The 27,670-nt window shown below is 42.2% G+C and overlaps 1 protein-coding gene across 3 annotated transcripts; it reads left to right on the top strand.

Moving 5' to 3' along the window:
• Positions 1-937: 937 nt before the first annotated feature.
• CNR1 (cannabinoid receptor 1) lies at positions 938-27,670 on the top strand. 3 transcript variants are annotated; one of them, XM_013992675.3, is made up of 2 exons: positions 938-1,139; positions 21,664-27,670. In XM_013992675.3, exon 2 carries the CDS (start codon positions 21,727-21,729, stop codon positions 23,143-23,145), a length of 1,419 nt encoding a protein of 472 aa, XP_013848129.1. In that variant the 5' UTR covers positions 938-1,139; positions 21,664-21,726; the 3' UTR covers positions 23,146-27,670. The 3 variants fall into 3 exon arrangements, with proteins under 3 accessions (XP_013848129.1, XP_013848127.1, XP_013848126.1); XM_013992673.3 differs by having other exon boundaries at positions 938-1,143; XM_013992672.3 differs by lacking the exon at positions 938-1,139 and adding an exon at positions 1,708-1,902.

Genomic DNA, 27,670 nt, shown 5'->3' with positions numbered 1-27,670 from the left:
GAGGAATGGGGCCGAATTTGCTGGATCCCCAGCAGGGTGTCATAAAATGAACACTGAGGTGGCCACAGAAAGAAGAGCTTGGGAACCAAACCATGTGTCTTCGGCGGTTCTCTAAGGGCCAGAGTGATGTGGCTCCATCAGGTGGAAACCATGCAGTTCTCCCCTGACCCAACTCCAGAGAGATAAAGATGTCTGAATGACCAGGATCGCCGCCTCAACAATCCTGCCCGGGCCCCGGGGAGGAGGGGGAGTGCCTTTTCTGCTGAAGCAGCGGCTGGGGCTTGTTTGTAGGTCCGCAATTCACCATGATAAATGTAAAGACCAATTAAGGTTTGATCCGTGCACACGGGAGGCAGACGGTGGCTGATAGTGGAACCAATTAACGAGCATGTCCCCTAATTCCTGCCGAGGCTGCCGGGCTCACCGCGGATCCCCAGGCGCCTGCGGCTGCTGCCCCCGAGTCCCGGGCGCCCCCCGCCCGGCCTTAGAGGGGGGAGTCCTCCTCCAGCGAGAAGGTGCGAGGAGTTGGCCCCCTGGGCGGTTGGGGAGGGGGCGCGCCAGGGACGGAGGCGCAGAGCCAGCCGCCTACGGAGCCCAACTGTTTGCAGCCGGGGCCGGGCGGGTGGGGCGAGCCCGAGTGGTCCGCGCCGGGCGGGGACGGCGGGAGCTGGAGGATGCACCCGGCACGGAGCCAGGCGGTGCCCGAGGGCAGAGGACAGGTGGCCACGAGGCCGCCGCCCAGGTAGCAAACAGCTCGGGGGCTGCGCGGCGCGGTCCGCAGGCTTCTCCGGCCCCCGGGCCCGGCTCATGGCTCCCGCCGCGGGGGCGGCCCAGAGCTGGGGTAGGGTGGGCTGGAGGCCGCACCCCCCGGCCCGGCGCACCGCTGCCTTGCCCCCCTCCCCGCTCCCCCTTCCCTTCCGGCTCAGCCCTCTGGCCCAGACGTGACCCCCGCGCAAGGTATTGGCGCTGCGCGCTGCCGGGGCGCAAGAGATTAATGGACCCGAGGTCGGGGGCAGCGCAGGCACGACCCCCTTTTTGGCTCCTCCAGGGTGTGAGGGCATCCGGGATGAGAGCCAGGTCATGGCAATGGGGGCCCCCAGGACCTCAGCGGCGGCGGAAGAGGAGGAGGAGGAAGAGAAGTAGGTGAGGTGGACCAGAGAGGCTCGCCCCTCTGGCCCCGGGGCCGGCGCCGCGGCGTGTCCCCCGCGCCGGCAAAGTTTGGAGCCACAGGCGCCGCGCCGTGCCGCGCGCCGATCCCTCCCCGCGCAGTTCCCTCGGCGGGGTCTGTGCTGCCGCCGCTGCCAGGGCAGGACAAAGGCTCATTAACACGTGATGGGACCGCGCTTCATAAATGGGACCGGAGCGAGAGGGAGCCAGAGACAGAGCGCGAGCGGAGGGAGAGGCAGGGACCGAGCCAGCTGGGCGAGGCGACGGGCGCCCGGGCTGGCGAATACGGGCGGCCCCAAGCCGGGCCAGGCGGGGCGAGCGGGAGGACTCAGTGAGGAGCCCGGGAAGGGGCGAGGCTCGCGGGCGGAGGGAGCACCAGGCCCGATCCCTGTCGCGGGCGGCCGCGGGAGGCAGGGGACCGACTGACTTACTGACCGACCGACGGAGGCACACCCCGCTCCACCCCACCCTGTCTCGCCCGCACCCCCTCACCGGCACCGCCTCCCTCTCGCTACTCGCTCGGCCACCCCTTCCTTCCCCACTTCTTTTCCGCCTCCGCCCCTGCTTGGCTTCCGCGGCGCCAGTGCCTTCCCCTGCCCCGGGCGGGGCGCCTCGGCTCCCTGCAGAGCTCTCCGTAGAGTCAGAGGGACGTTTCGTTCTAGCAGAGGAGCAGCCCCTGCGCTGGGCGAGAGGTGCCCAGGGAGCTTCTCCCCCGAGGACCAGGGGATGCGAAGGGTAAGACCCGGCAGAGTTACGTTTGTAAATACTTCTTACGCCTCCCGCCCCCTCGGGTGCTGACCAGTGTGGTCCCCAAGTGTCCTTCGTGGAGTTCTTATTCCGTGTGAGCGAATTGTGCGTCGGTGTTTACTAAGCTGTATAGCCCCAGCCTGTCAACTGTGGTCTTTGCTACTTCTGGAGATTTCTACGATTTACTAGTTATTGAATGTGTGTGCACCTGGTTCTCTGTATGCACTGATGTCTGTTTGTGGAAAATGTGTAATTGTGCATGTTTGGAAAACGGGCGCTAGAGTTGATGCTTAATGCCTCTAAATCGTATCAGCAAGTAAGTCTTCCCGGAGAAACACATCGGTCTCTGCACCAGACCTAGAAACTGGCTAAAGCCAAATATTAAATGCCATATAAAGAAATGTCTGACAAATAATAAACTTTTGGGTATAGAAAAAATACAGCTACAGGAACCACTCTTTGAGGAAAAATAATAGAGCATTTAACTGATAATCTAAATTTGAATGGTGATGGAACCATTTAACAGAACTAGACATTAGGTGAAAAAAGTTGATGTTGTGTTTTAAAACACATTTCTTGCTAAGGCTCACAATCACGAATGGATCAGCTCCTGAATGAAAATGTGTTTGCTGTGACAGACGTGAGAAACTGTCATTTGGTCATTTGAAAGTTTAAAAACAACATGCATGTTTCTAATTTTAGTTTTCAGTTGAAGAGATGAGAAAAAATTTAGTCACCTATTAACCATTGTCTCCCATCCTTTTTATTTTCCTTCACATAAGTGGTATTCTTGCCTTTGTTGGTGCTTTCTTAATGTCTTAGCATCCTTGGGTATTTAATCCAGGAAGAGATTAAAAGAGATTTACTGGTTTTAAAGGTGCTGAAATATATCTTAGTAGGTCCATAACTTCTCCTTTTTATTATTGCCAAGTTAATATCTTTTGAACAACGGGGGAAATGCAGTCTCTTAGGGGAAACTCAGTGGACATTGAGTATCAGTGGGTGACCACTGCCATCAATCTATTTTGCAGAATATTGAGAAGCTCAGAGCAACCAACCTTTAAGGTTCCCCTAGGACTTTATCTGATTTAAAGTGTTGCTTTTCTAATCCTATCCTACTGACAGTTTGCAAGGGAAGATACACTGATTGATTTTTTTCTCAGTTCCTTTTTTTCCCCCGTACTCCTTGCCCCTCCCCCGCTCTCTAACTCAGTTAAGAGCAATTTTCTCAAATAAAAAGGCTACGCATAGTTTCTTAAGTGAGATAGATTATCATCTGATTATCCATACATGAACAGAATCCACGCACCTCTGGAATTTTCAACGTTGCATACTGCAGACGGTGTTGGAGGTAGCAGTAAATCACAGTTGGGCAGGAAGCTTGGACGTGGTTTTAAAAAACTAATCCATTTTAGGTTATCAAGAGAACTTATTGTAAACAGACTCTTTTTGTTCCAAAGATGTCTCCCCACTCCAGGAGAGGAGCAATCCTGGCTGAGGTATGTATTGAGTGTCTGATGGGGAGAGGTCTCATTGTGTTTCTGAGTCTCCTGGGGGGTAAAATGATGCCACAGGGGCAAATGCTCAGTTCTGACCTTTCAAAAATAAAATTACTATGCTTGCATACTCATTGTTAGGAAGGCAAATTAGATTCATGCCCCCCCTTTAATAGATAGCATCAGTATATATGCATATAAAAAGAATGTTATGCCTAGTCCCTTCAATAAGCCGTAGGTGATATTATTTAATTTGGCCTGTGAAGTTTCACCTCCTGGTGACAATCCGATCTCACGTTGGAGTAGTGCTGGGCTTTGTTTGTTATCCACTGTTTTCTGTCTTTTCCTGTTACCCTTTTCCCAGTGGACTGTGTGCCTCCCTGTCTCGCCTGTGAGATTGTTCTTCTCTAATAAGCCTAGCTGCAGGGATCAGTGTGTTCTTTTTGGCATTTCAAAATGTTAAAATAGTGAAATTGTTAAATGTTACCAAGACGAAACTGCTGCGAATGAAATTCTCCAGAAGAACCACTGTGTATTTGTGGCATGTTACAGTCCTTTTCCAAAAGAAAACTCTTTGAATCGGTTTACCTATATTCTCACGAAAGAAGCAGCCCCATTGATGTTGTTGATAAGTGTTTAGTATGCAGTGTCAGCTTATTAATTACCAAGGCAAAGCCTGAAAAACTCTTTCAAAACAATCGTGTGACATTCTTCTTTGCTTTGACTCTGAATTAAAATTAACCACCAGGAAATTTAGACAGGCTCCTGGGTTGTCTTGCATAGAAGTACGTGGAATTCGCATTGGAATACTCGGCTGTGTAAGAATAAACTATTATGAAATGGAACTTATAATAGCAGTTTATGGTTCACCACGCTTACCAAATGTTTCTTCCCAGAAAACAGTTGGCTTAATAAGGAAAGGGATTATTTCTCAAAATTAGCTCTCCAGGAATGCTGCAAAAAAAGAGTAATAAATTGAATTTGGAAATACCTAACAGCACACGATGAGTAAAACAAGATTTGGTTATAGCGTTTTGAATCTGGTTAGGAAGATGGAGCCTGTCTGTTAGTTTGCTGCCTGTTATTCCTGGGGTAATTACGTTAGCTCAGTTACATGAAGCACACTGATGAGAGCTTTTCATTCCTGCAGAAAGAGATGTCGTGTCTCTACCAGTGTAAGTCTGTCTCTCTCATTTTTGTGTTCATCCTTTTCTAATTGAGCTAACAAGTTAAGAGTTAAACCAGCCTTTGGCTTTAAATTATTTATAACTCTGCTTTGGGCTCTGAAACGACCTGGACCCAACATTGTTTGGAAAACTATGCCAGGTTTATATATGGCATATCTATGTTTTTAAGGGCTGAAAACTCTTTCTCTTTTCTTGACTAAAGGTTGGTCAAGAAGTTAAAGAGTAAGAGAAAATCAAAACTAAAGGATGTATTTTGTATTGGCAGCATTTTAACTTCATGATTCCCTCCCTCCCTGGATCGCCAGCTCTTTCCTAATCGTGTTCTCATAATATGGTTAACTTTATATTATAACTGCACAGATGATGTTTTTGAGGGATTGGAGAATTCAACACTGTGTAGCTGCATTGCCGTTTAATGTTGTGGTAACCATTTAATTCACTAATCTGTATATTCTTAGATTAGATTTGGTTTAACTTCATAACACATTACAGATCGACTCAGATTTCTCCCAGATATTTTCTGGACTAAAAGAAACAATAAATGTTATCCAGAGTATATATAGTGTCACGTTATATACTGCATCATTTGAGAGGACCAGGATGTATAAATTCACTTTTAGATATGTATACAAAATAAACTTTTTCATAGATGTATATCAAGACAGGAATAGTAATTGAGATATGTTATCTCTATATATTTGAACATATGAATCAGATTTCAAATAAATAGTACAAATTTGGGGACATGTCCAAGCTCAAGGCAGCTGTGCAGATGGACATGGAAGACTCAAGGCAAAAGGAAGTAGCCACCTCGAATCAAAACAAGGCTGTTCTTATTTTCCAGGATAGTGGAAATCTGTTCCAGTTTCGTTTGTTCTAAGAATCTTGCAAAGATGCCAGGATGGCATCCCTAAACATTGGTAGATGCGTTTAACATGGCTTTCATCCATCTTGCTAATGGTTTATTAATTTTGGAAAGGAAGTTGAAAGTTGGGTGAAGATAGTCAAGGTTATTACTGAACCACAAGATGCATATTAACGTAGTTATCTTTGTTGGTTATAACACATTTTAATGCCATCACAAATAAGTTAAAACTGTAGGAAATCTGTGAGGTGGAAAAGGGGAGGCTCTTTTAGTAGTTTTTCAGAGCTTCTCTTGGTACTCTTCAAATGGTTTGGGGTTAGATGAACTCAAATAGGCCTGCATGGATAATAGGTGTGTTTATGACTTATCAGTAATCCTAGGTCAAAAGCATTACGTAAAATAATCAGTGTGACCATCTCTCGTTCTTACCATAATGTGTTTTCTAAAAAGCTTTCCTGGGTCATATTTCTTCAATGAACAGGGTGCCTCCTGGAAAATAAAGTACATATCATTATAATAGCTTTTCCTAAGGACAGTTGCAATGACAAATATATTCTTGATCTAGTTTTCATAGATGTTTTCCATGTATCTGAATTACCTTCCATATAGATGACTATTGCTGAGTAGCTTTGGGATATCCTCTAATTTAAAAGTTTCATTTGGGCAGTTGAATGTCATGACTTAGTGAGCATGGAATTCTGAGGTTCAGAGTTGTGTGCATCTGGGTTTTTGAGGAAAGAATTATTTACTCCCCAAACCTGAGCAAATGGGCCTGACACAGTCATAGCAGTTGTTCTGAAATACCATGACTTCTGTTTAGCCCCAGCTGGAGAAATGTTCACACCTGCACTTTAGGAAAGCTTTCAAAGTTTTGCTTTGTTTGTTTGTGTTCTTTTCTTTTCTTACTGGACATGTGAGTTGAGATTGGTCAGATGGGAATCAGTGTTTTTTTTAGCCAACTCCTGTTTTTTTTCTTTAGCCCCTGTGCCATTATTGCATTATAGTCCATATTTTTGAATAAGCTTCCTAAAGTAAAATTTGCATTTTTGAATGAAACCAAGGATTTGAGTTCACTTTTCTCCTAACACAGATGGCAGATCATTTTTCCCTAGGAGTCCAATATTTTATTATCTAAGGGCTTATTTTTCCACTCTAATTTGGATTCTTAATTGTTTAGAGTTTGGATTCATTGAATAGAAATTTGATATCTTTGGCTTGATTCCTTACCATCATTCTCAACGCTGAATAGCATTCAAAAACATTTTTTAAACTACAAGACTAAAATGCAGTATAATTTTCAAACTGATGGTGTAATATCTCTTTTTTTTATTCCCACTACCAAATTCCATGCTCTTGCTTTTTAAAGAAAAGCAGAAGCAGTTTTCAAAGATGTGCCAGGCAATCTGTTGTGGTGGTTGAATATACTGGCAAATGCTCTCACAAACTGTGTATGTCAGTAGTATATTTAAAGATAATTAAAATAAAATATAATTAGGAAATAATGTGTTTCAGTTTATGTTGAAATGGGAGGATTCCCCTTTTTCCTTTATCATTGCTTTATCCATTCCTTAGACCATAGATTTAGAGAAGAAAATTAGTCAAAATGAGTTCTGTAAATTGAATGAAGTTATGAGGAGTTTTACATTTAAATTGATAAATTCATGTATGTTTGGAAAAAACCCAAAATTTCTACTTTCACACATGGACATTTGTACTGGGAACTTTTATAATGCTGATTTCTGTTGGTCAAATGGCTAAAAAAGATTTTTTTAATGCAGCAAATGAACTAGTATCATAGGTAGTATGCCTTTGTCATTCTTGTTTGCTTTTAACTCAGTTATATTTAAAAATAAGTCAACTTGATTTATTCTTGATAAGAGAGGCATATTTTAATGCCACTATGGTCTGTGTATTTTGGTTTATTCCAGCGTTGCTTCTTAAATGGACCATATTTTCAACTCATTTTAATGCGCTGCTACCAGACTTTGTAAATGTTTTCTCTAGCTTTTGTACAAGTGGTGGTGAACAAGCAATATGCATGTGAAGAAAAAGGAAAAAAAAAGATTTAAAAAGCTAAATAAGTTAACACATAACCAAAGTAAGCAAGAGATTGTCCAAAGAATTTTGTATCTTTGCATATGTGGGCATTTGACCTTAGAAAAAATGTACAGCAACTTTTGGAAATTAGATCTAAGTTCATACAAATACGGGGAAATCTTTGAATGATTTTAGTCTTTAGCTAAGGAAACTAATTATGAGTAATCTGTGATCCATTTTTATTGATGAAATAATTAGAGAGAGAACAGTCTGCCCCGAGTCGTATACTTAAGTGCTTTGGGATACATTTCCATATATTTATAACCTGTAGGTATTTTTGAAAGATCCTTGCCAGCTATAAGCAGTGCAAATTGCATAATTACCAGGGTAACTCTGTATAAGATAATTTGCAGTAGATTTGCATTACTTGGGCCTACTGCAAAATTTCCGTTTTAGCTTGTCATTTTCTGGGTTCATCTCCTGTGATACATTATCTCATGGTTTGGGAAAAGAGAACAGAAACAGAAACATTTCCATCTTAAAAAGAAAATAAGCTGGAGTGTTACTTACTTTTACTTTTTTTCCGGATCTTTAATGCTCAGTGATTATGGGTGCCTTCACGATGGTTTTGAAGGACATGGTTAGCAGTCCTATAATACTTAGTGTGGATAGAAATAAGAGAAATTGGTGTGCAGTTGTTAATTTATGTCTGCATTCTGGGTAAGTAGATGTTATATCTTGTGGCCACTTTTCTTGGCGGGACAAAAGATAGAGCAAATAAGTTCCTGAAGAAAAGTGCAGAGAAGCTCTAGATTGTAAAGTGAAAATCCTTGAGAGGTTCTCCTCTCCTCATGCTCCTCTTCAGGCTCAGCTATAGTGTTCTCTTCCCGTCAAATAGAAATAGCTTGAAACAGGGTCCTACTGTCTAGCAGAGAACTATATTCAGTGACCTATGATAAACCATAATGGAAAAGAATATGAAAAAGAAAAGAGTGTATACACACATGCACACACACACACACCTGTGTAAAACTGAATCACTTTGCTGTACACAAGGAATTAACACAGCACTGTAATTCGACTATACTTTAATAAAAAAAATTTTAAATAGAAATAACTTGGTTTTAAAGCTCTACTCTGGGAAGTTACTTTAGAATGAGCAGGCTCCCCTGGCAGTCCATTTCAATGATCTAAAAACCTATACCCTTAGAATATTCTTTGTTCCTATCTCACCTCAGTTCTTCATAGAGGTTAGGTCTCTCTTCCTCCCCGTCTAGTCTTTTTCACGTCTCCATAATCATTAACAATGGCTCTAACATTGTAGAGTGTCTTAGAGTCTCCTGGAAGCATTTGGAAAACACCGATGTGCCCCAGCCCAGAAACAGAGTTTCTGATTCTTTTGGTCTGAAGTCCGTTCGACCTGAGACCGTGCATTTCTCCTGAGTTCCGCAGTTATGCTAATGCTGCTGGTTGGAGTGTACGTTGAGGGCCACTGACCTATAAAATAACTCTGCATCCATGCAGAAGCCACCATGTGACATCTCAGACTGTTCTTTTAAGATGTACGCTGGGATGTCCAGCCTATTCTCGGCTATCTTATTTCTTAATTCTTTCTCTTCGCTTCACTCTTTCTGAATCCTTTCAGTTCCCCAACTGTGTTCAAACTCACATGATTGTATCACACAAACCCTGATTAAAGGTCAGACTCTTGAATGAGTACAATAGAACTATCTCCTGGTCTCAGCGGCATAAAAATTCTATACTTGCCTTCAACTCGTTACTACGTTTCCAAAGGATATATTACATCTTTACTGAAACCAAGTTCTGGTTCTGTTTGCACATTATTATTGCATCGTGAAAGCATATTTTTCTGCTTACATCGTACATTGTTAGTACACACTGAAATTTTTTTTCTGAAAGTAGGTGCTTTTCAACAAAAGTAGATTGTATGTAAGTACCTCGTTTTTAAAATCATGTTTAAAGGGAACCCTGAACTTATACAACAAGAAAAACATTTAAAATTATTCCAGTGATAAAATGATGGGAATGAAATTGAATTATTTCAAAAACTACGGCATCCTTGATTTGTATGAGTATTTGAACAAATATTAACTTCTCTTGTGAAATATTCCATTTTAGCCTCTGTCACAGAAAATAATTTTCCATTCTTTTTCATCACAGAGTCATGACCTGTGTTGGTGATTTCATATTTGAAAATTGGAAAGCCAAATGTTTCATGAAGTAGAAGTGAGTTGAGTTTGTTATTAGAATTGATTTTGCGCTTCCGAGACATTCCCTTCTTACTCTTAGCATCTCTTGGCATAAACATGTCATTTGTTTTCAGTATAACTACTTTCCTTTATTCATTCTTAATTACTTTCTTCAGGCAGAATTCCACATACTCACAATTAATTTTTATCAATATATTAAATTTTCTCAATGCCCTTTTGCCTCAGAAAAGCAATTAGAAATTTTGTTTTTGTAGGCAGTAGTAACCTTCTCTAACATATTTCCTTATTTATGTTTAAATTAATTCAGTTGTAAAATGCATAAAATGTTGTAGCAGGAGGTGTTGCTCAACCAAAGCAAGAACTATGTCCACTGAATAGAGAGTAAGTATCAGGTTGATTCCTGAGGGCTTATAAAAACCACTCCATCTAGTGGTTGAATTTTCACATAACTTCTCTTGACAGGTTGTTTTGAAAACACTCTTGTACATGGAGAAGTCCATTTGGGAAAGATCAGTGCGTAATAGCATGCTTTTGAGGGAAAAAAAAAGTCCATTATAATCATAAATTCATATGTTGTCTTTAAAGGTCTGTCAAAAGCATATAATTAGGATTCATTCACAGTTGTGCCTCTCACAAAGATCTCTTTGTGTATCATTGTTATGTGGTTGAGGTTCGTAATACACACCCAGGCTGAGTAAGGATCAGAAAAAAAAGTAAGTACCTGATCTTTGCCCATCACTTCCACTTGCCATCAATATAGCATCTGTTTGATACTGAGATCAAAGATTCTGGGATAAACGGTTGTTGATGCCTTTCATGTAACTTTTACATCTGGGCAGTTTTTTTCAGATGGATGTTTGTGTGAGACCTAGACCCAGGTTTACTTCCCTAATGATCAGCTGATTTTGTGCCAAGGAAAACCATCCACAGTTAAAGTCTTTCTGCTAGGATAGCTCTGCCCTATTAAAGATGCACACTGGCAGTCATTTAGTAAACAGTTATTAAGTACCTGCCCTGTGCCAGGCAGAGGACTTTCGAGACCATCTACTTCAGGCCTCTACTCTCAAGGCGTTCAGGATCTGAAGGGTTTAGACACAAGAAAAGACCACTGGGGGATGACTCAGCATTGCCCATCATCTCTCTAGGGAGGAAAAACTTCAAAACACATGTAAGAAGGGGATTTACCCAAGCCAGTGCTATTTGATGATCAAGGATCATCTGCCATGATTTGTATTCAGATGCTCCTCCATTCTGCCTTCTGTGGGAAGGGAATGGCAGGTGGGTGGGCTTTAATTGATGGCTTGCTTGGAGCGAAGAATCATTTCTCTTGCTTTCTTGATTCGTATCCATTATCCAGATGTGATATGTGGCTATATAACATCTCCAGAGCTAAGTGCAAAGCACATGCCCAATAAAAATGTCTTACATGACACCTGTCAGAGGCCATCAGCCATGTTGCAGTAGGAACACAGCTCCATGCCCACCCTGAGTCAGTCACCGTGCATTCCCTTGTAGGAACCCTACTAAGGATGACCTGGTTTCTTCTGCCTTGATTCCAGGCAAGATCTTGGGACCTGGACCCAGAGAGGCCTCCTTCCTCTGGGCCTCAGAGGAACCACACTGCTCATGGTGGGAAATGGAGTGATTTTGATTGAGTTTGAATTTCTCCATGTGGGCAATGGATGTTTCAACAACAAGCATGTTTCTGTCAACAACTGTCATGTCTCATTCAGACTTAAAGCAGGTCCCCTCTTTATTCCTCACTAGTGTAGAGACTGTCATTACCCTCCACGATCTTTACAAGTAACCACGGAAGAAAAAAAACCCTATGTAAGTTTTTTTAAACAGTGGCAAAGACAAGGTAGGTTTTATTTATTACTTGTTAACAGCCACTGCCAATAAGGTGCTAATCCAGGGCTAGGATTTATAGCTTATAGTTAATTGTCATCCTTTGTCCCTGAAGACCATGGAACGAGGATGATTTGCAAGTGCTGTGGGCAACCGTTTTTACTGTCAACAAATCATTCCTTCAAATTTTAGTCGTTCATTATATAAAATTATTATGTACTGTTTATAACCTCCATTCTCAAAAACAATTCTTTCTCTTTCTCCAGAAAGGGAAGGAAGAATGTCTTATTACATGGTTCTTGAAACTCAAAGCTAAGAGCAGGGACTTTGAGTTACACAGACCTGGGCTGAAGTTCCAACTCCTCGTCTCTAGTAGGAAACCTTGGGCGAAGCGTTGTTACCTCTCTATGCCACAATTTTCTCAGATGTGGAACGGGAACTGCAGTAGCACCTCATTCATGCGAATATTACACAAAAATAATACATATCCTTAGCATCATGCCTGGTATATAAATATACAAATGCTCCTTATTGAAAATATTTGGGAATCAGAATTTTCTCTTATGCATTTAACCACCCAAATCATCCAGCCGCTCTGAGATTTGAACCTGGAAACGAGATTTAGTTTTCAGTTAGACTTAATTTGTTTGTTCATGGATTCAAAGAGAGTATGCTTTTTTTTGCTGAAAGATGAATGAAGAAACTGAAAGGTATGCTGTTCCAGTGGACAGCGTGTAGCACACTAAGCCATTGCTGCCCTTGGCAGTGAGCCGTAAAGATGACCTACCTCCTGGGTTCTACATATTGTTTATGGCCTTTATTGATCAAATTTCATATGTGAGATAAAGACAATCTTATGGAGTATTTTGTATATGGACCAGGGCTTCTCTTGGATTGGAAACCTTGCAGATTCTAATTTAAGGGAAGGCTGCTTCTGTGATGCTCTTTACAGCTTCTATAGGAAAGGTATCTTCCCCACCCTAATCCCGCCCCCAAAAGCAAAGGCGCTTAATAGGAGAAAACCTGCAAACAGCAGAGCAAAATTAAATGGTTAATGGAATTGCTCATAAAAGTCAACCAACCTCACGAGAATCAGTTCATTCGTATCATTAATCTGCCTTTGTGATACTGTCCTTGTGACATCATTCCCTAATGGCAAGTGCTTAATTTGATGTCGTTTAAAGACATCATTTCTTGAGCCCTGAAATTCTTTATGTTTTAACAAGCCTTTAAATGTTAAGTAATTAGGCACGTGCAGGTTAAATCTGGACAGAAATACAGACTTACAAGTGTCCTAATGTCTATTTAGTTTGTATTGATATATTTTTATCAAAAACCTAACACTTATATTGTTAGCAAGAATAGACCAGAGAAAAGGATGCATTTAGTAATTTCTGCTCTAGGTTACAAAATATAAGAAAAGCTAAGGCTTTCAGAACCAATCGAGCATTACCAGCATAATGAAATTTTCTTTTATATATGGGAAAGAGCCGACATTAACACAAGGAAGACGGATTATGTATTTTTGCCTGAATTATCAAGATAATTAAGTCAATCTTTGACTTTGCTGTGGAAGATGATGCAATATGTGACCAAAGTAATAATTCCAAAACTCTATTGGCTAGATAAGAGTTAGAAAAGACTCAGTTGCCCATTCAGCTGTAACAGAAGCATCATTCATCAGGTTGTGATGTTGGTCTGTGAGATCTGCCATGTATATTAACGACATGCCTTAGACATAATGCACTTATAAGAGTCAACTAAAATTCTCCCTGCCAACTTTAGAGAAGTTATTTTTCTTGATCAAATTAGCAGAAACCAGACTTGTTCCCAGAAATGAATGGAAAATAACAAACAAATATATCCATGGGCAACTTCCTTCTCTTAAACCCCTCACAAGATTCTTTTATAAGTTTAGCCAAGCAGAACAACACAGAACCAATGAACTAGGAAAACAACATGATTCATAAAAGGCCTGGGACTCCTGCATTTGATATCCTGGACTCTTATAGACAAAATGAGCTTGGCTTTGTCTCCTGAAAGCATTTACAAACTTAGGCTCTAGAATAGGAGCCTGGTGGGCCAATACACTCTGTAATTATATTGGGAGCATCAGTGCTTCTCATGCTTTCAGAATATTTTCTGCCTCCCTGGACTACTTGCAGGAAGCAAGTAGTATCTATTGCCTATTCCTCCAGAGATGCTGCAAGGGTTTTAACTCCAGAATCAACAGTGACCAGTAGCTAAATAATTGAAATGTCTCTAAAACAAAGAAGGTCTTCAGTGGGGCAATGATGACTAAAGTACCTTGCTATTAAATTATACTGGTACAGGAGTTCCCACTGTGGTGCAATGGGATCCTTGGCTTCTCAACAGGTTTGGCCTCAGCCCGGTCCCCAGTGGGTTAAGAATTCTGTGTTGCTGCATTTGTGGTGTAGGTTAGCTCAGATCTGATCCCTGTCCTGGGAATTCCATGTGACTAAAAAATAAAAATTATGCTGATATACAAACGACTCTATTTGAAGTCCTGTTTTGAGAACTTACTCCATGTTCACCCTAATCAGGACTTGGATGTTTTATACCCTTACTTGTTATAGAAACAAAGATATAGACTCTTGAGTAGACAAAAACAAACAAAGAAACAACTCTCATGCTCCTGCCAAATCCATAAAATCTCTTGATGGTACTACAGCCTGCTAGTTGTATAAGCTTGGAGGTGGTGGATGGAAAAGGAGGTGTGCATGGAGAGAAGAGGGCAAAAAGAACAGGTGATATTATTCTTAAAAAAATGAAATTTAAAAAAGTAGAGTCAACATCTTAAAATATTTGTATTATTATTGTAAAGTCATGGTTTGTATCCTAAATTGTTCAAATGTTTTGCCTATTTTGAAAAGCAGAATTCTAGGAATATCCCCTTAAATGTCATTCAATCATTCTTTTCCAATGATACTAATAAAAACCAACTGTTTCTTTATAGGTGCATCTACGCATCTTGCTGGAAATTTCCAATTATGATTTTCCCAGTAGCAAACAAAAACAACATTAATGGCAGCTGCATCCCCCAAAGCCTAAACTATATCACTAATGAACTCTCAAAGACAACTCTCAATGCAAAAAAAAAAAAAAAAAAAAAAATCAGGTGGAAATTACTGTAATAATCCAAATGCAGACATAAAGGAAAGAATTACTGAAATGCAGAGAACAGGTTTCCTGCCATGATCCTATTAACTGTTCAGATAGCCTGTGACACGACTGAGATCCTTGAACTGCACAAAATCCATGTCTATTTTTTAACTGTATTCTTTAATTAAAGTTGGCTTATATTTGGAGTTCCCGTACAATGAATCCGACTAGGAACCATGAGGTTGCGGCCCTGGCCTCGCTCAGTGGGTTAAGGATCCGGCGTTGCCATGAGCTGTGATGTAGGTTGCAGATGCAGCTCAGATCCCACATTGCTGTGGCTCTGGCGTAGGCTGGTGGCTACAGCTCCAATTAGACCCCTAGCCTGGGAACCTCCATATGCCACGGGATTGGCCCAGAAAAGGTAAAAAGACAAAAAGATTTGGCTTATATTGGACAGAAATTACTCTATATCTCACCACCACACCATGCCCTGGCTTGGGTTTTAACAAGCTAGTTTGTTTTAATGAAAGTGCTTGGTCATATTAAAATGGCTTAACTATGACGTTACGTGTAGATCTTAAGAGTAAATCACAGGCACACATTTTGCATTGCTGAGATAAGGTCTGTGATCCTTTGTCTTTACTGAGGAAGATTTATAGCCCTTCCAAACAAGAAAAGTTTCATCCTCGAGGCCACACCAGTGGGCAGATTTACCTAGATGGGCTGGGATAGGAAAGAGTGATTTAGTAGGAGGTAGTCTTATTTGCTATTGGCAAAATGCCTTAATTTGTGCTTGTAAGAAGCTGGGAGACTGGAATATACTATAAAATGCAACATGGCTTTATCCTAGTTACTGTTAATCCTTGAAACAGTACATGAAGTCCAAAAGCAGAAACCTTGGGGTCAGACCCCCCAGAAAGATGGGTTCAAGCTACAAACTCTTCATATTCTGGATAATTTATTTAAAACCGAATGGTCTCCATTTCCTTATCTGTGAAATGGGGATTATAAATAAGCACCTGATAGAGTTGTCATGACAATTTAATAATAGAATATATGCAAAGTCTCTCAAATACCTGAAATACAATAGACATTCAGTAAAATTTCTTCCTCCCTCACCCATGTGTGTATCTTCTGTTTGCTTCATGCTTTAAGTGCTGAGACAAAAAATAAAAATTGAATAAGCAGCCTGTGATCTGATTAAGACCATGAATTATCTTGAAGTGTAATTAATAATATATGACAATGAGCCATTATACTAAGTAATGATAATAATAATTAATATTTACCGAAGACTTACATTCTATGCCAGGCACTATGTTAAGTACTTTACATGCACTTTTTTTTTCCATTTAATTGTCAGGACAAGTCTATGATTGAGGCTTCCTCCTCCTCCTCCTCCTCCTCCTCCTCCTTTCCATTATACAAGTGAAATACTAAGTTTTAAAAAGATTAACTACTTACCCAAATGCTAATATTGGTTTGCTAACTCTTAATTCTATGTTCTCTCCACTGCTAGTGCTTTGACTGGTTGGAATTAGTGGGGAAGAGAAGGGAGATAGTAGCATCTCTGTCTTAGGTTAGGGAAATGTGTATTATAAAGGTTCAATCCTCTCCAGACCTATGATATCCAATATGGTAGCCATTAGCCACATGTCGCTATTAAGTACCTGAAATGTGGCTAGTTCCACATGTTAAAAGGGTAATATTTTGGAGCCAGTGGTTTAAATAAAATAGAATTATTAGAATTAATTTCACTTTGTACTTTTTTCTTTTTACCTAGCTACTGGAAACTTTAAAATTGCATATGTATCTTGCGTTCCATTTTTATTGGACAGCACTGCCCTAGAACCAGAATATCTGAATTCATTCTGGCTCTGCCACCTACTAGCTGTGTGAATGGCAATTTACTTACCCTCCGTGTAAAATAGGGATAATAATGACATCTACCTCACCAGGCTACTATGAAAACAAACAATCTGATATATGACAAAGGCTCAGAGCACTACCCACACATAATAAGCTCTATGCATGTGCTTTAAAATGGGAAATCGGCAAGACTTAGTTGTCTGCCTGATAATAGGGGCCAAGAAGAAGGAAGCCAGGGTAAGTCCAGAGGATGAGCTTGGGTGACTAGAAAGATTATTCACAAGACGTTAAGAAATGTGAAAACTGACATGGCTGCATTATTTGTATTAGCAAGAGGTGATAAATAACCTAAGCCTGCATCCGTAGGAGGCTGGTCACATTCATCTAGCAGCTACTTAAGGCAGCTGCTGAATGAGGAGGGAGGTTTTGCAAGCTGATGTGGAACTGCCTTCATGTAGACTTTGACGTGGAAAAGCAAGGTGCAGAACATTACGTATATTAGTGTTTGTTGGAAAGAAAATAAAGAAGGGATAAATTTATGTATATTTGCCTGAATATGCAATGGAATAGTTCTGGAAGGAGTAACAAGAAACTTCTTGCCAGTGAGGAGGAAAACTGGAGAGAACATCAGAATGGGAGAGATTAGATTGACTCTTTGCTGTATATTCTTTTGTACATTTTGAATTCTCTGAATGGATTATATACATATAAATATTTCAAATAAATTCGTTTTTAATTGGCAGTGTGAAGGGAAAATGTGTTCCTTGAGAGAAGATGACTTAAGGAGTAGAGGTCATGGACCAGCTCCCAGGAGCTGCTTAGGAATGTTGGGCTCAAGCTTTGATCTTCAGGCCAAATACCCATTGAATTAATTACCTTTCTCTCTTCCAATTTAAAAATAAAAGGCAAATATATATTGTTAAATCATAGCTTTCATGCATCAGTTAATAAAATTCAACAGCCGCCTGATTAGGTTCATGGGAACATTTCTAAGAAAGTCCAGCCTCCCTGACCCTCCTCATCTGCTTTCGTGTTATCAGACCTGAGAATCACCTAAGGGGGGAAAAAAATTCCTGTGCTTAGAAATAAATATATAAACTCCTGATTAAGTACTATGATGAAGCCTATAAGCGAGGGAAAGATCGGAAAAACTTGTCCTGCCTGGTGGGAAGGGCAGGTCAAGGAGGTCTCAGAAAGATGACTTTAACAGAGAGCTTGGAAGGAAAGAAGGAAGCTGTGCAAGGGTGGTTGAAGGAGCAGGGAGTCAGTCCTGGGCCAGGAAGCTGTGTGTTTCAGTATGGATGAGAGCTGAGAAGCAAAAGTAAGACTTGAGGCTATGCCAGGACCGCTAATAGCTCTCACAGATTGTGGCTCTCTTCTGTGTCCCTCCCATTACATGAAGATGTTCCTGTGTCAGTGGAGTGGTCCAGCAAATGGAATTTTGCCCAAAGAACAAAGGTGACTCTGAAGACATAGCCCAATGGTGGTAGGACATTTTCTGAAGGAACCTAGGATGTGAGAAAGGATATGACAGGCATATGGCTAAACAAGGACCCTGAGCATGCTTGAGAGTTAGCAGGTGAAGCCAGGCTGAACTGGGGACTCAAGAGAGATTTTCATAGAGGAACCAGGAAGTACTGGGCACCCATCTTGGCTATGGGACTTCAGTCTTTTATTTTTGCATCCTTTATTTCTCTGTCCTCCACAACTCACCTCCATTCCTGGGGCATTTGGTTGGGCTTGACCAGACTCTCACATACCCCGGGTGTCTCTGTGCGGTCTGTGTAGTAGTGCTCCTGCCTCTGGTCAAGCAGGTCCCAGGCCCCGTGTGCCTTGCACTATGTCACTGTAGGAGGGGGTGCAGAACTGCTCAAGAGCCCAGACTAAGGAAAAAGCTAATCTCCTGATTGATGCCAGAAGTTAGCCATGGAGGATGCAAGGCCTTTGGTTCAGTGGTGCCCCCATACCATCAGTGCAGGCCACACTGATCATGCGAAAGGGCTACAGGACCATAAAGGTGCTAAAGGGAACCCTTCTGACTTACCTGTCTTACATCATTTGCTTTGCTCACCATCTGGTAAAATACTGCTGGTATTTTTGTTTGCTCTACTTAGCCATAGTTGCCCATGTCATGACTCATTCCAGAAGCATTTAGGCTACTCATTCTACCAATGGATTGGGTAGTTATTTAGGATTTAATTAAAGATACCTCAATTCAAACTACATGCTTATTACCATTCTGATTGGAAGGATCCCTCCCCCCACCTTGGGTAGGAAAGGGATTTTCTTTTTTTCTATTGTTAAATGTGTATATTCAACTAACCACCTTATCTAGGGCCTCCTTCTACATGCCAGGCATTATGCTAAATGCTGTGAATAAACACTAAGTGAGCTCACCATCTAGTGGGTTGGAGGGAGGGGTAAAACAGATGCAAACACAGAGAAATGTTTGAATATTTAGTAAGCACCATGATAGAACACTATTTGGCTATTGCATGAGCCCCAAAGAGCATACTTCATCTGATCTGGAGGTGGTGACACCAAACTCAGGAGAAGGAGTTGACCACGTGGAGGAAGGGAAAGGGCGTTTGCTCAGAGGAGTGTGAAAAGCAGAGGGGGTGAAGGCACCAAGTTGAGATGCAGTAGCCTTGGTGTGTTCATGGAACTCTATCTGGTATCATCCAAGTGGTAAGTCCAGGAGTGGTGAGAGGAGGGTTGGAGAGACAGGCAGGGGCTAGATCATCCTGGGAAGCCTTTGACTGAACTTCATCCTATGGGTGTGGGGATAGAGATGGAGAGCTCTTGTTTTGTTCAGGGAGAACAGGACATGGAGAATTCTGGGCACAAGTGAGTGAGGGTCAGATCGGGGCTGACACAGAAGGCAAAGAGAAGAGCCATGTGTTATAGTCTGGAGAGTGTGGACCTGAAAGGGAAACCTCATGAACAAATTTGAACTTGGTCTTTAGGGCAAAGAGGTTGATTACGAGAGTCACATAATCAGCCACCTATTTGATGAAGATCACTGGAGTAGCTATTTGGCAAATGATCACAAGGGGATTGGTCCAGAGAAAGGCAGGAAAACTGGAAAGGAGGCTGGTGCTCTGGTGTGGGTGAGTAGTGATGGTGGCCTGGACGTAGAGGTGGCAGAACATGGAAATTGGGCCACATTCAGCATGTTGTGTTACCAGTTACTAGACAAAGAGAACAAAAACACATCACGATACTTAAGGTTTTCATTAAATTTTTTTTTTCTGCGCCTCTGTGTCCTGTCTCCACCCACATTTATTTCTACATACTCTTGGCATAAACATCTTTTCGTTGGGGAAGCCGCCTTCAACCCCCTAGACTGCTGTTCCCACGGCATCTTGTATGTCCCTGATTGTAGCTGTCACCATGCTTCCTCATACTTAAGGGGTCAGCTGCCTGTCTCCTCCGCTACGCTGTACTTCATGTGATCAGGGACCCTTCCCAGATAATGCCGTGTTCCTTCGGCCCTGGACAGAGCCTGGCACATAGTGGGCGCTCCATGATTTGTTGGATGGAAAAATAATTATTAATTATTAATTTGGATAGGCAGGATCTCTGTATTTTGGCAGGAGGACTCAGAACATTTTAACTGGATCCAAACTAATGATGATCTTCCCCCCGCCCCCACCCTTAATACAGCATATATTTAGGAACAATAAAAAGACAACTAGTAAAAAAAAAATATTAGTTTTTATGAGTTTTAAAATGATTGTAGCTATCACTCAGTACTTTAAGTAATATATAATAATATATAATATTTTTATGTCTTTATATTGAGGTCATTGACATTTAATATTATATCAGTTTCAGATCTACGGCATCATGATTTGCCTCTCCCACCATCTCATCGGGGCCCTTTTATCATTTGTTGTGAAGTACTGATCAGCTAGGTCTTTCTCAGAGGGAAATGTCCATTTGTAGCTGAAGATTAGGTGTGCCAGTGGGAGGAAGGGAGTTCGTGATCTTTCTACACCACCATCTTGGGCCGCCCTCAGTATTTCTAATATCTCAATAAGTTAAAGCACCTAATAGCCACATTTTAAACAAACATTTAAAAATGGTAAAACCAATTCTCCGGCTGTTTATTTGTAAACAGAACCAAGTTGGCTTAGCTTAGAATTGAAGAGCCCTTCAAAATTGGCCCGTCCTTTCCACAATCCTTATGTCCAGCGCCGTCCACATGTGGAAGGCCTTGGACAATCAGGCCTGTCTCCCATCTTCCAATGTGTACTGGTGGCCCTACAGCGTTGGGGACACTGTCAGGAAGCACTATCCATTGTCACTCCTTCCTCGTGTTAAAGATCTCGGTCTTCTTCTGACCCTCAGTGCAAGTCTGCCCTTCGTACCATTTTTCTTGGCTAGAAGTTCGTCTCAGCCATGGCTTAGTTCAGCCATCTCTGGGTGAGGAAACCTGCCTGATGGAGTCTGGGCTAGAACGTGGATATTCCCATCATGCTCAGGTGCTTACTACAGTCCCAGCAGTCTCTTCCTCCCTTTGACACTCAACACCAAGGCCACACAGCTCAATCCCTGATGCCACACTGTCTCATTCTTTGGCTGTCTTGTATGCTTGGTCTTATCTGTGTGACAAGGCAGTAAAGTCTTCAAGAAAAGAGGTTGTGCGATACGGGGTTTCTTTCCCCCACCAGCATTGCATCACTGTGGGTATGCGCATGCATGATAGTAGAAGCCAGGTGGCAAACACTCCCTAACACAACCATGAAATGCACACCACGCCCAAGACACATTGCCTTCTCTCGACTGCCAGAGCCTGGCGGTCCATGCAGGACTCACCCTGCGACTCAGGTTCAGAGAGCTTACATAATGATAGACATGGATATGTTTGGTGTGTATATCACCCACTTTGAGCGGCTCTTTAACTAAAGGACTGACTCATTTTGTTGACTGAATCGGGCAAGGATTTTACCTATGTTCACAGCCAGGAATGAAATAACACAGGGGTACATATTTGGGATTTTTACTGTAGTTCTGAGCGGCTTTGACCTGAGTGTTTTAATTCTCCTGGTTTTCTCACCATTCATGGTGATTGTTTTCCCTCCTGGCAGGACTCCCCGCGGTGGGGCGCTTTCTCAGTCATTGTGGGCGTGGCCTAATCCAAGACCGAGGGTATGAAGTCGATCCTCGATGGCCTTGCAGATACCACCTTCCGGACCATCACCACAGACCTCCTCTACGTGGGCGCCAATGACATTCAGTACGAAGACATCAAAGGCGACATGGCATCCAAATTAGGGTACTTCCCGCAGAAATTTCCTTTAACTTCCTTTAGGGGAAGTCCCTTCCAAGAAAAGATGACTGCAGGCGACAACCCCCAGTTAGTCCCGGCTGACCAGGTGAACATCACCGAATTTTACAACAAGTCTCTGTCCTCCTACAAGGAGAATGACGAGAACATTCAGTGCGGGGAGAACTTTATGGACATGGAGTGCTTCATGATTCTGAACCCCAGCCAGCAGCTGGCCATCGCTGTGCTGTCTCTCACGTTGGGCACCTTCACGGTTCTGGAGAACCTTCTGGTACTGTGCGTTATCCTCCATTCCCGCAGCCTCCGCTGCAGGCCCTCTTACCACTTCATAGGCAGCCTGGCCGTCGCCGACCTCCTGGGGAGCGTCATCTTCGTCTACAGCTTCGTCGACTTCCACGTCTTCCACCGCAAAGACAGCCCCAACGTGTTTCTGTTCAAATTGGGCGGGGTCACAGCCTCGTTCACGGCCTCAGTGGGCAGCCTGTTCCTCACGGCTATCGACAGGTACATATCCATCCACAGGCCTCTGGCCTATAAGAGGATCGTCACCAGACCCAAGGCCGTGGTGGCCTTTTGCCTGATGTGGACCATCGCAATCGTGATCGCCGTGCTGCCCCTCCTGGGCTGGAACTGCAAGAAACTGCAGTCCGTGTGCTCAGACATTTTCCCTCTCATCGACGAAACCTACCTGATGTTCTGGATCGGGGTCACCAGCGTGCTGCTGCTGTTCATCGTGTATGCCTACATGTACATTCTCTGGAAGGCGCACAGCCATGCGGTGCGCATGATCCAGCGCGGTACCCAGAAGAGCATCATCATCCACACGTCAGAGGACGGCAAGGTGCAGGTGACTCGGCCGGACCAAGCCCGTATGGACATTCGGCTGGCCAAGACCCTGGTCCTGATCCTGGTGGTCTTGATCATCTGCTGGGGCCCTCTGCTCGCGATCATGGTGTACGATGTCTTTGGGAAGATGAACAAGCTCATTAAGACGGTGTTTGCCTTCTGCAGCATGCTGTGCCTGCTGAATTCCACCGTGAACCCCATCATCTATGCTCTGCGGAGCAAGGACCTGAGACATGCTTTCCGGAGCATGTTCCCCTCGTGTGAAGGCACTGCACAGCCTCTGGATAACAGCATGGGGGACTCAGACTGCCTGCACAAGCATGCCAACAACACGGCCAGCGTCCACAGGGCCGCGGAGAGCTGCATCAAGAGCACGGTCAAGATCGCCAAGGTGACCATGTCTGTGTCCACGGACACGTCTGCCGAGGCTCTGTGAGCCAGACGCGTCCCTGGCAATACAGGAAAAGAAATTCTCTTTCTCTTTTTTTTAAAGCCTAAAACCCAGAAGAGTCTGTCGTCTCATCGGTTTTATTTTTTTTAAGTTGACCATGCTCAGTGAAAAAGTGATTGTCAAAGTGATCAGTTCTCAGTTCTCTACTGTTTCATTAGCCTACGTCCTCAAACTCAGTTCTCCAGGGGTTTACAGTGAAGAAAACCTGTTGCTTAAGGGACTGGAAGGTCCTTCAAAGTCTCAATGAAATAGGAGAAAAACCTTTGGCTACACAGTTTGAAGCCTAAGTATCCATAGAAAAAGGCCATCCGATGAGTAATGCCTTTGAAACCACAGCTTTCATTATAATGTGAAGTGTATTTGTCTCGAAGTATCAGAGATGTCCATTTTTACAGCAGTTAGAGTACTAAAGTAGAACTATTTTGTAACATGTATTGTGTCCTGTGAAATGTGTATCAGTGTTTACTATGTGTTATTTCTATTTGTCTGGTTCAGCAGAACTGCAAGGTGGGCTTCTGTGAGAACCGTGGAACATAAGCAGTGGATTGATGTCAGTGAGACCACTTTTCAAAACATTATTGCCCATGATGTAACTTGAGAAACCTTAATATTTTTTCAAATATCTCTCTTTAAATTTGACATTGAAATAACATTAAAGGTTTATTTTTCTGTTAATACAACAAGAAGAATTTGAAGACTAACCAAAGTCTTGAGCAGAACTCATTGACACTTAAAAAAATTTATTAGTCCCACATTTTCATATGAGGACGTCTTCTGGACTTTAGCTGTTCTGTGGATGGAGTACAATCAGAACAGAAGAGAGACGGCATATTGACTTTTGGCTGACATCTCTGACTCTCTTTAGTCTTTAGCTATTACTGGACCTCTTAAGATAGCATGTGTCAATCTTAATGTGTGTTGTTATCACTGTGCAATCGTTGTTTACTTGAAAAGTATTGCATCCTTATATTCCAGGTTTAAGTAGATTTCCTGCCTGGGTGGGCAAACAACAGTCTTCATTTTTTTCTTAATTGAAAAGAAGTATTGTCTGGATCAGTAAAATTATATCGTGTGTGAGTGTGAATGTAAATGTGTGTATGTGTATGTTTCTATCCTGTGACTGTTCTAGTAGTGTCCTAAAGTGAGAAAACTGTGACCACGTTTAAACTTGCTGCACTATTGCACATGGATTCAGTTTCTAAAATTGAGTTCTTCCAGAAATCTTGTTCATAAAAAGACTGACTATAAACATTCAGAGCCCTCTCCCTTTGTGATTGCATCAAGTATTACCAAACTGACCTCTAGGTATTCCATAAGACCAGTGTTTAGCGAGGAATCATCAATAATGAACATTCAAGTTGAGATCTGTATTTATAGTGTTAGTATCAGAAGGTGGGAGTGTTTTGGTTTCTGAGCACCTAATATTGATCAAATCCATGGAGAGGTAAGTCATTATAAGGGAAAGACTTCTAAAAAAACCCCTCTGTGGCAAAACATTTAGTTGTGTGTGTAGGCAGCGTGATCCTAGTTTAAGTAGCACTATAGGAGTTCTCTCATGGCTCAGTGGCTTAAGGATCCAGTGTTGTCACTGCTGTGGCCCAGGTTTGATCCCTGGCTCAGGAGTCTCTGTATGCTACAAGCACAACCAAAAAATAAAGAAGGCATACAATTCAATAGTTTTTTTTTAAAACAAAACAAAACAAAACACTATGCCCGGCTCACTGGAGTAAGACTACCAGATCTGACTTATGTGGCAAGAAGGCTGATTGGATGGGATGAGACAGAAAAGGGCAATGAGGAGCTGGCACACTTGTGATGGGGGCCTGGGTGTCATATGGCTGCTTCTTTGCTTTGCCCAGATATCCTTTGGGACAGCCCAGTAACCGGCTTTGTCTGTCTAGGTTAAAGAAAGGTCCTCTCTCCTCTGTTCCTGGTTGGCTAGATGTGCTCAAGCATAAAGATGAGCATGGCTTGCTTTCTTCTTATGCCCCAGTTTCACACTCTTTAATGGTGCCATAGGTGCTCCAAATTCACCCCTTTCCAAGTAAGCATTGATAATGCTTAAGAAGCCACCTGAGGAGTTCCCGTCGTGGCGCAGTGGTTAACGAATCCAACTAGGAACCATGAGGTTGCGGGTTTGGTCCCTGCCCTTGCTCAGTGGGTTAACGATCCGGCGTTGCCGTGAGCTGTGGTGTAGGTTGCAGACGCGGCTCGGATCCTGCGTTGCTGTGCCTCTGGCGTAGGCCGGTGGCTACAGCTCCGATTCGACCCCTAGCCTGGGAACCTCCATATGCCGCGGGAGCGGCCCAAGAAATAGCAACAACAACAACAACAACAACAACAAAAGACCAAAAGACAAAAAAAAAAAAAAAAAAAAAAAAAAAAGAAGCCACCTGACTCTGACAAATTTTGCTCACAAGCGATCTTCTCCCTCAACAGATAAGGCATGGCTCCTGTAGGACCCATAGGCCTGCATAGCATGATGTAAAGCAGAGAGCTAGTTCTCTGGTGACTCCTAGCTATGTGGTACCCAAGCAGCTTGGTGGAGCAGAATCCTTTCTTGCAGTGCAAAGCTGAATGTGGTTTATGGAGGAAACTGGAGTGTTTTGAATTGTCTATGCAGCTTGAGTCTTCCTGTTGGTTCCCTCACTTCACCTCTCTGTGATGTGCAGGTGGGGGGCTGAGGGTGCTAGAGGGTTAATAAGATCTTTTAGGAGGAGAAAATATTATTTATGAAAAAACATACCAGGGTCCAGTTTCCATTGAAGAATTGCCACTGTTTTGTCCCAAATTTCCCTGAATATTTGTCTACACATCTCGGCGTTCACTGGGTATTACCAACGCTTCCCTTGCAGGTATGACAACCTGGTGAAGATGCAATTCTTGCTATTGGTAGAAAAATTCCAGGATTCATTTTTGAAACTGCATTTGTGTGTACTCAATGTAGATTTTATAGTGTGTTGTGCTTACCAGATCTAAATCATTTATCATAAATTAAGGGACAATGGGGCTGACAGCACTAAACTTGGTGCTTATTGATATTCTAAGAAATATCTGTGAAATATCATCATGTATGTTTTACCACCTTCATTTGAAAATGTTTAAATGAGTTCAATTCATTCTGACACTTTTAATATCAATTCCTAACCCAAGTGACTCAAATGTTCTTCTCAATGAATATACTCATTAGAATTATTATTCATTAGTATCATTCATTAATTAATTAGTCCCTGAATTAGACCCATTGATGTCAATATAATTTAGAGCTCAGTAAGTTTTATAAAGTCTGACTCCAGAGTTACCCACTTTCCTCTGGGGCTCACATATGTGTCCTGACCATCATTTCACCATCACATATGTCTTTAGAAAGGGCCAAATTGCCCACCCGCTCAGTTTCTTCAGAGTAATTATGGCTCTCAATCCCCCAGCAACAGCCTCATTTAGACAAGGAGGGCTGTCTCCAAGAGCCTCTAATTTTCCATCACATATGAAATATATGCGAAAGAATTATGGCCCTAGAAGAAGCTGCAGACATATGCTAATACTTGAGATGATTTCCAAGCCTCCTGGTCACTTTGAGTCAGGTCTATCTGACATTAAGTGTCATGGAATTTTGGCCATCTAAACCCACACTGCAGGAAATAGGCCTGATGTCCAGAAGAGAATTAAGCCCTTGATGAGTAGCCTTCTAGTTACTGTCCCGTTGGTTAATTTCTGCCATTCCATGTCTGTAAAAGAGACCACTAATATCATGTGCAAAATTAGATTTCTCACAATCTAACTGTATATTTGTATGATATTTTAAAATCTCCTAAATGCTGGGCAATGGCTATTAACAATCGTCTTGCACTGGCCTTCTGATGAAATGTTAACAATGCCTATTGTAATATAGACAAAACATTTTATCTACTGATTTGGGCTGAATGTATGTAAATAGGTTTTAAAAAAAGTCAGATGTTTAAGCAGTGGCCTCCAAATCAGTAATTTTCAGATAGGAGAGTTTCTTTACACTGCTGTGGCATCCTAAAAGCTATCTTCACGTGAACTTAGTGTACCGGGCCTGCTGGGGATGGGAGTCCCCAAGAGAGGGAACCTTTTCTTGTAATACTATGACTCAAGATACCAGATTATCTGGATTCTTATTTCCAATGTTTCAGGTGGAAAACATAACTCTTTATTGTCTGTAAATCTAACATGATTACTTTTCCTCTTAGAAGAATATTGTATTGTTAGATGTTTGTTGAGCTGGTAACATCCTTGCAACCGCTGCAATATCTTTGTTAGTAATAAAACTTTGTACACAAGTACTAGTAAGATTGTTACTCAATGTAGCTTCAGTCATTAAATTACTATAGTGAAGTAGTACTTCTGTAATATTTACAATGTATTAAGCCCACACTATATTTTATTTCAATGATGTAATTAAATTGTTATTTATTCAAAGAGAAAACATCCCATCATGTCTATTGTCCAAGGTTACCTGGAATCAAATAAAAATTCTAGATTATCA

The sequence above is a fragment of the Sus scrofa genome, chromosome 1 (assembly GCF_054392235.1).
Source record: "Sus scrofa isolate SSC_HxYL_T2T_F1_AM1 chromosome 1, Sscrofa_HxYL_maternal_Yorkshire_Landrace_v2.0, whole genome shotgun sequence".
Taxonomy (NCBI): Eukaryota; Metazoa; Chordata; class Mammalia; order Artiodactyla; family Suidae; genus Sus; species Sus scrofa.
Note: the sequence above shows the minus strand (reverse complement) of the source record. Positions and strands in the feature narration are given on the sequence as shown.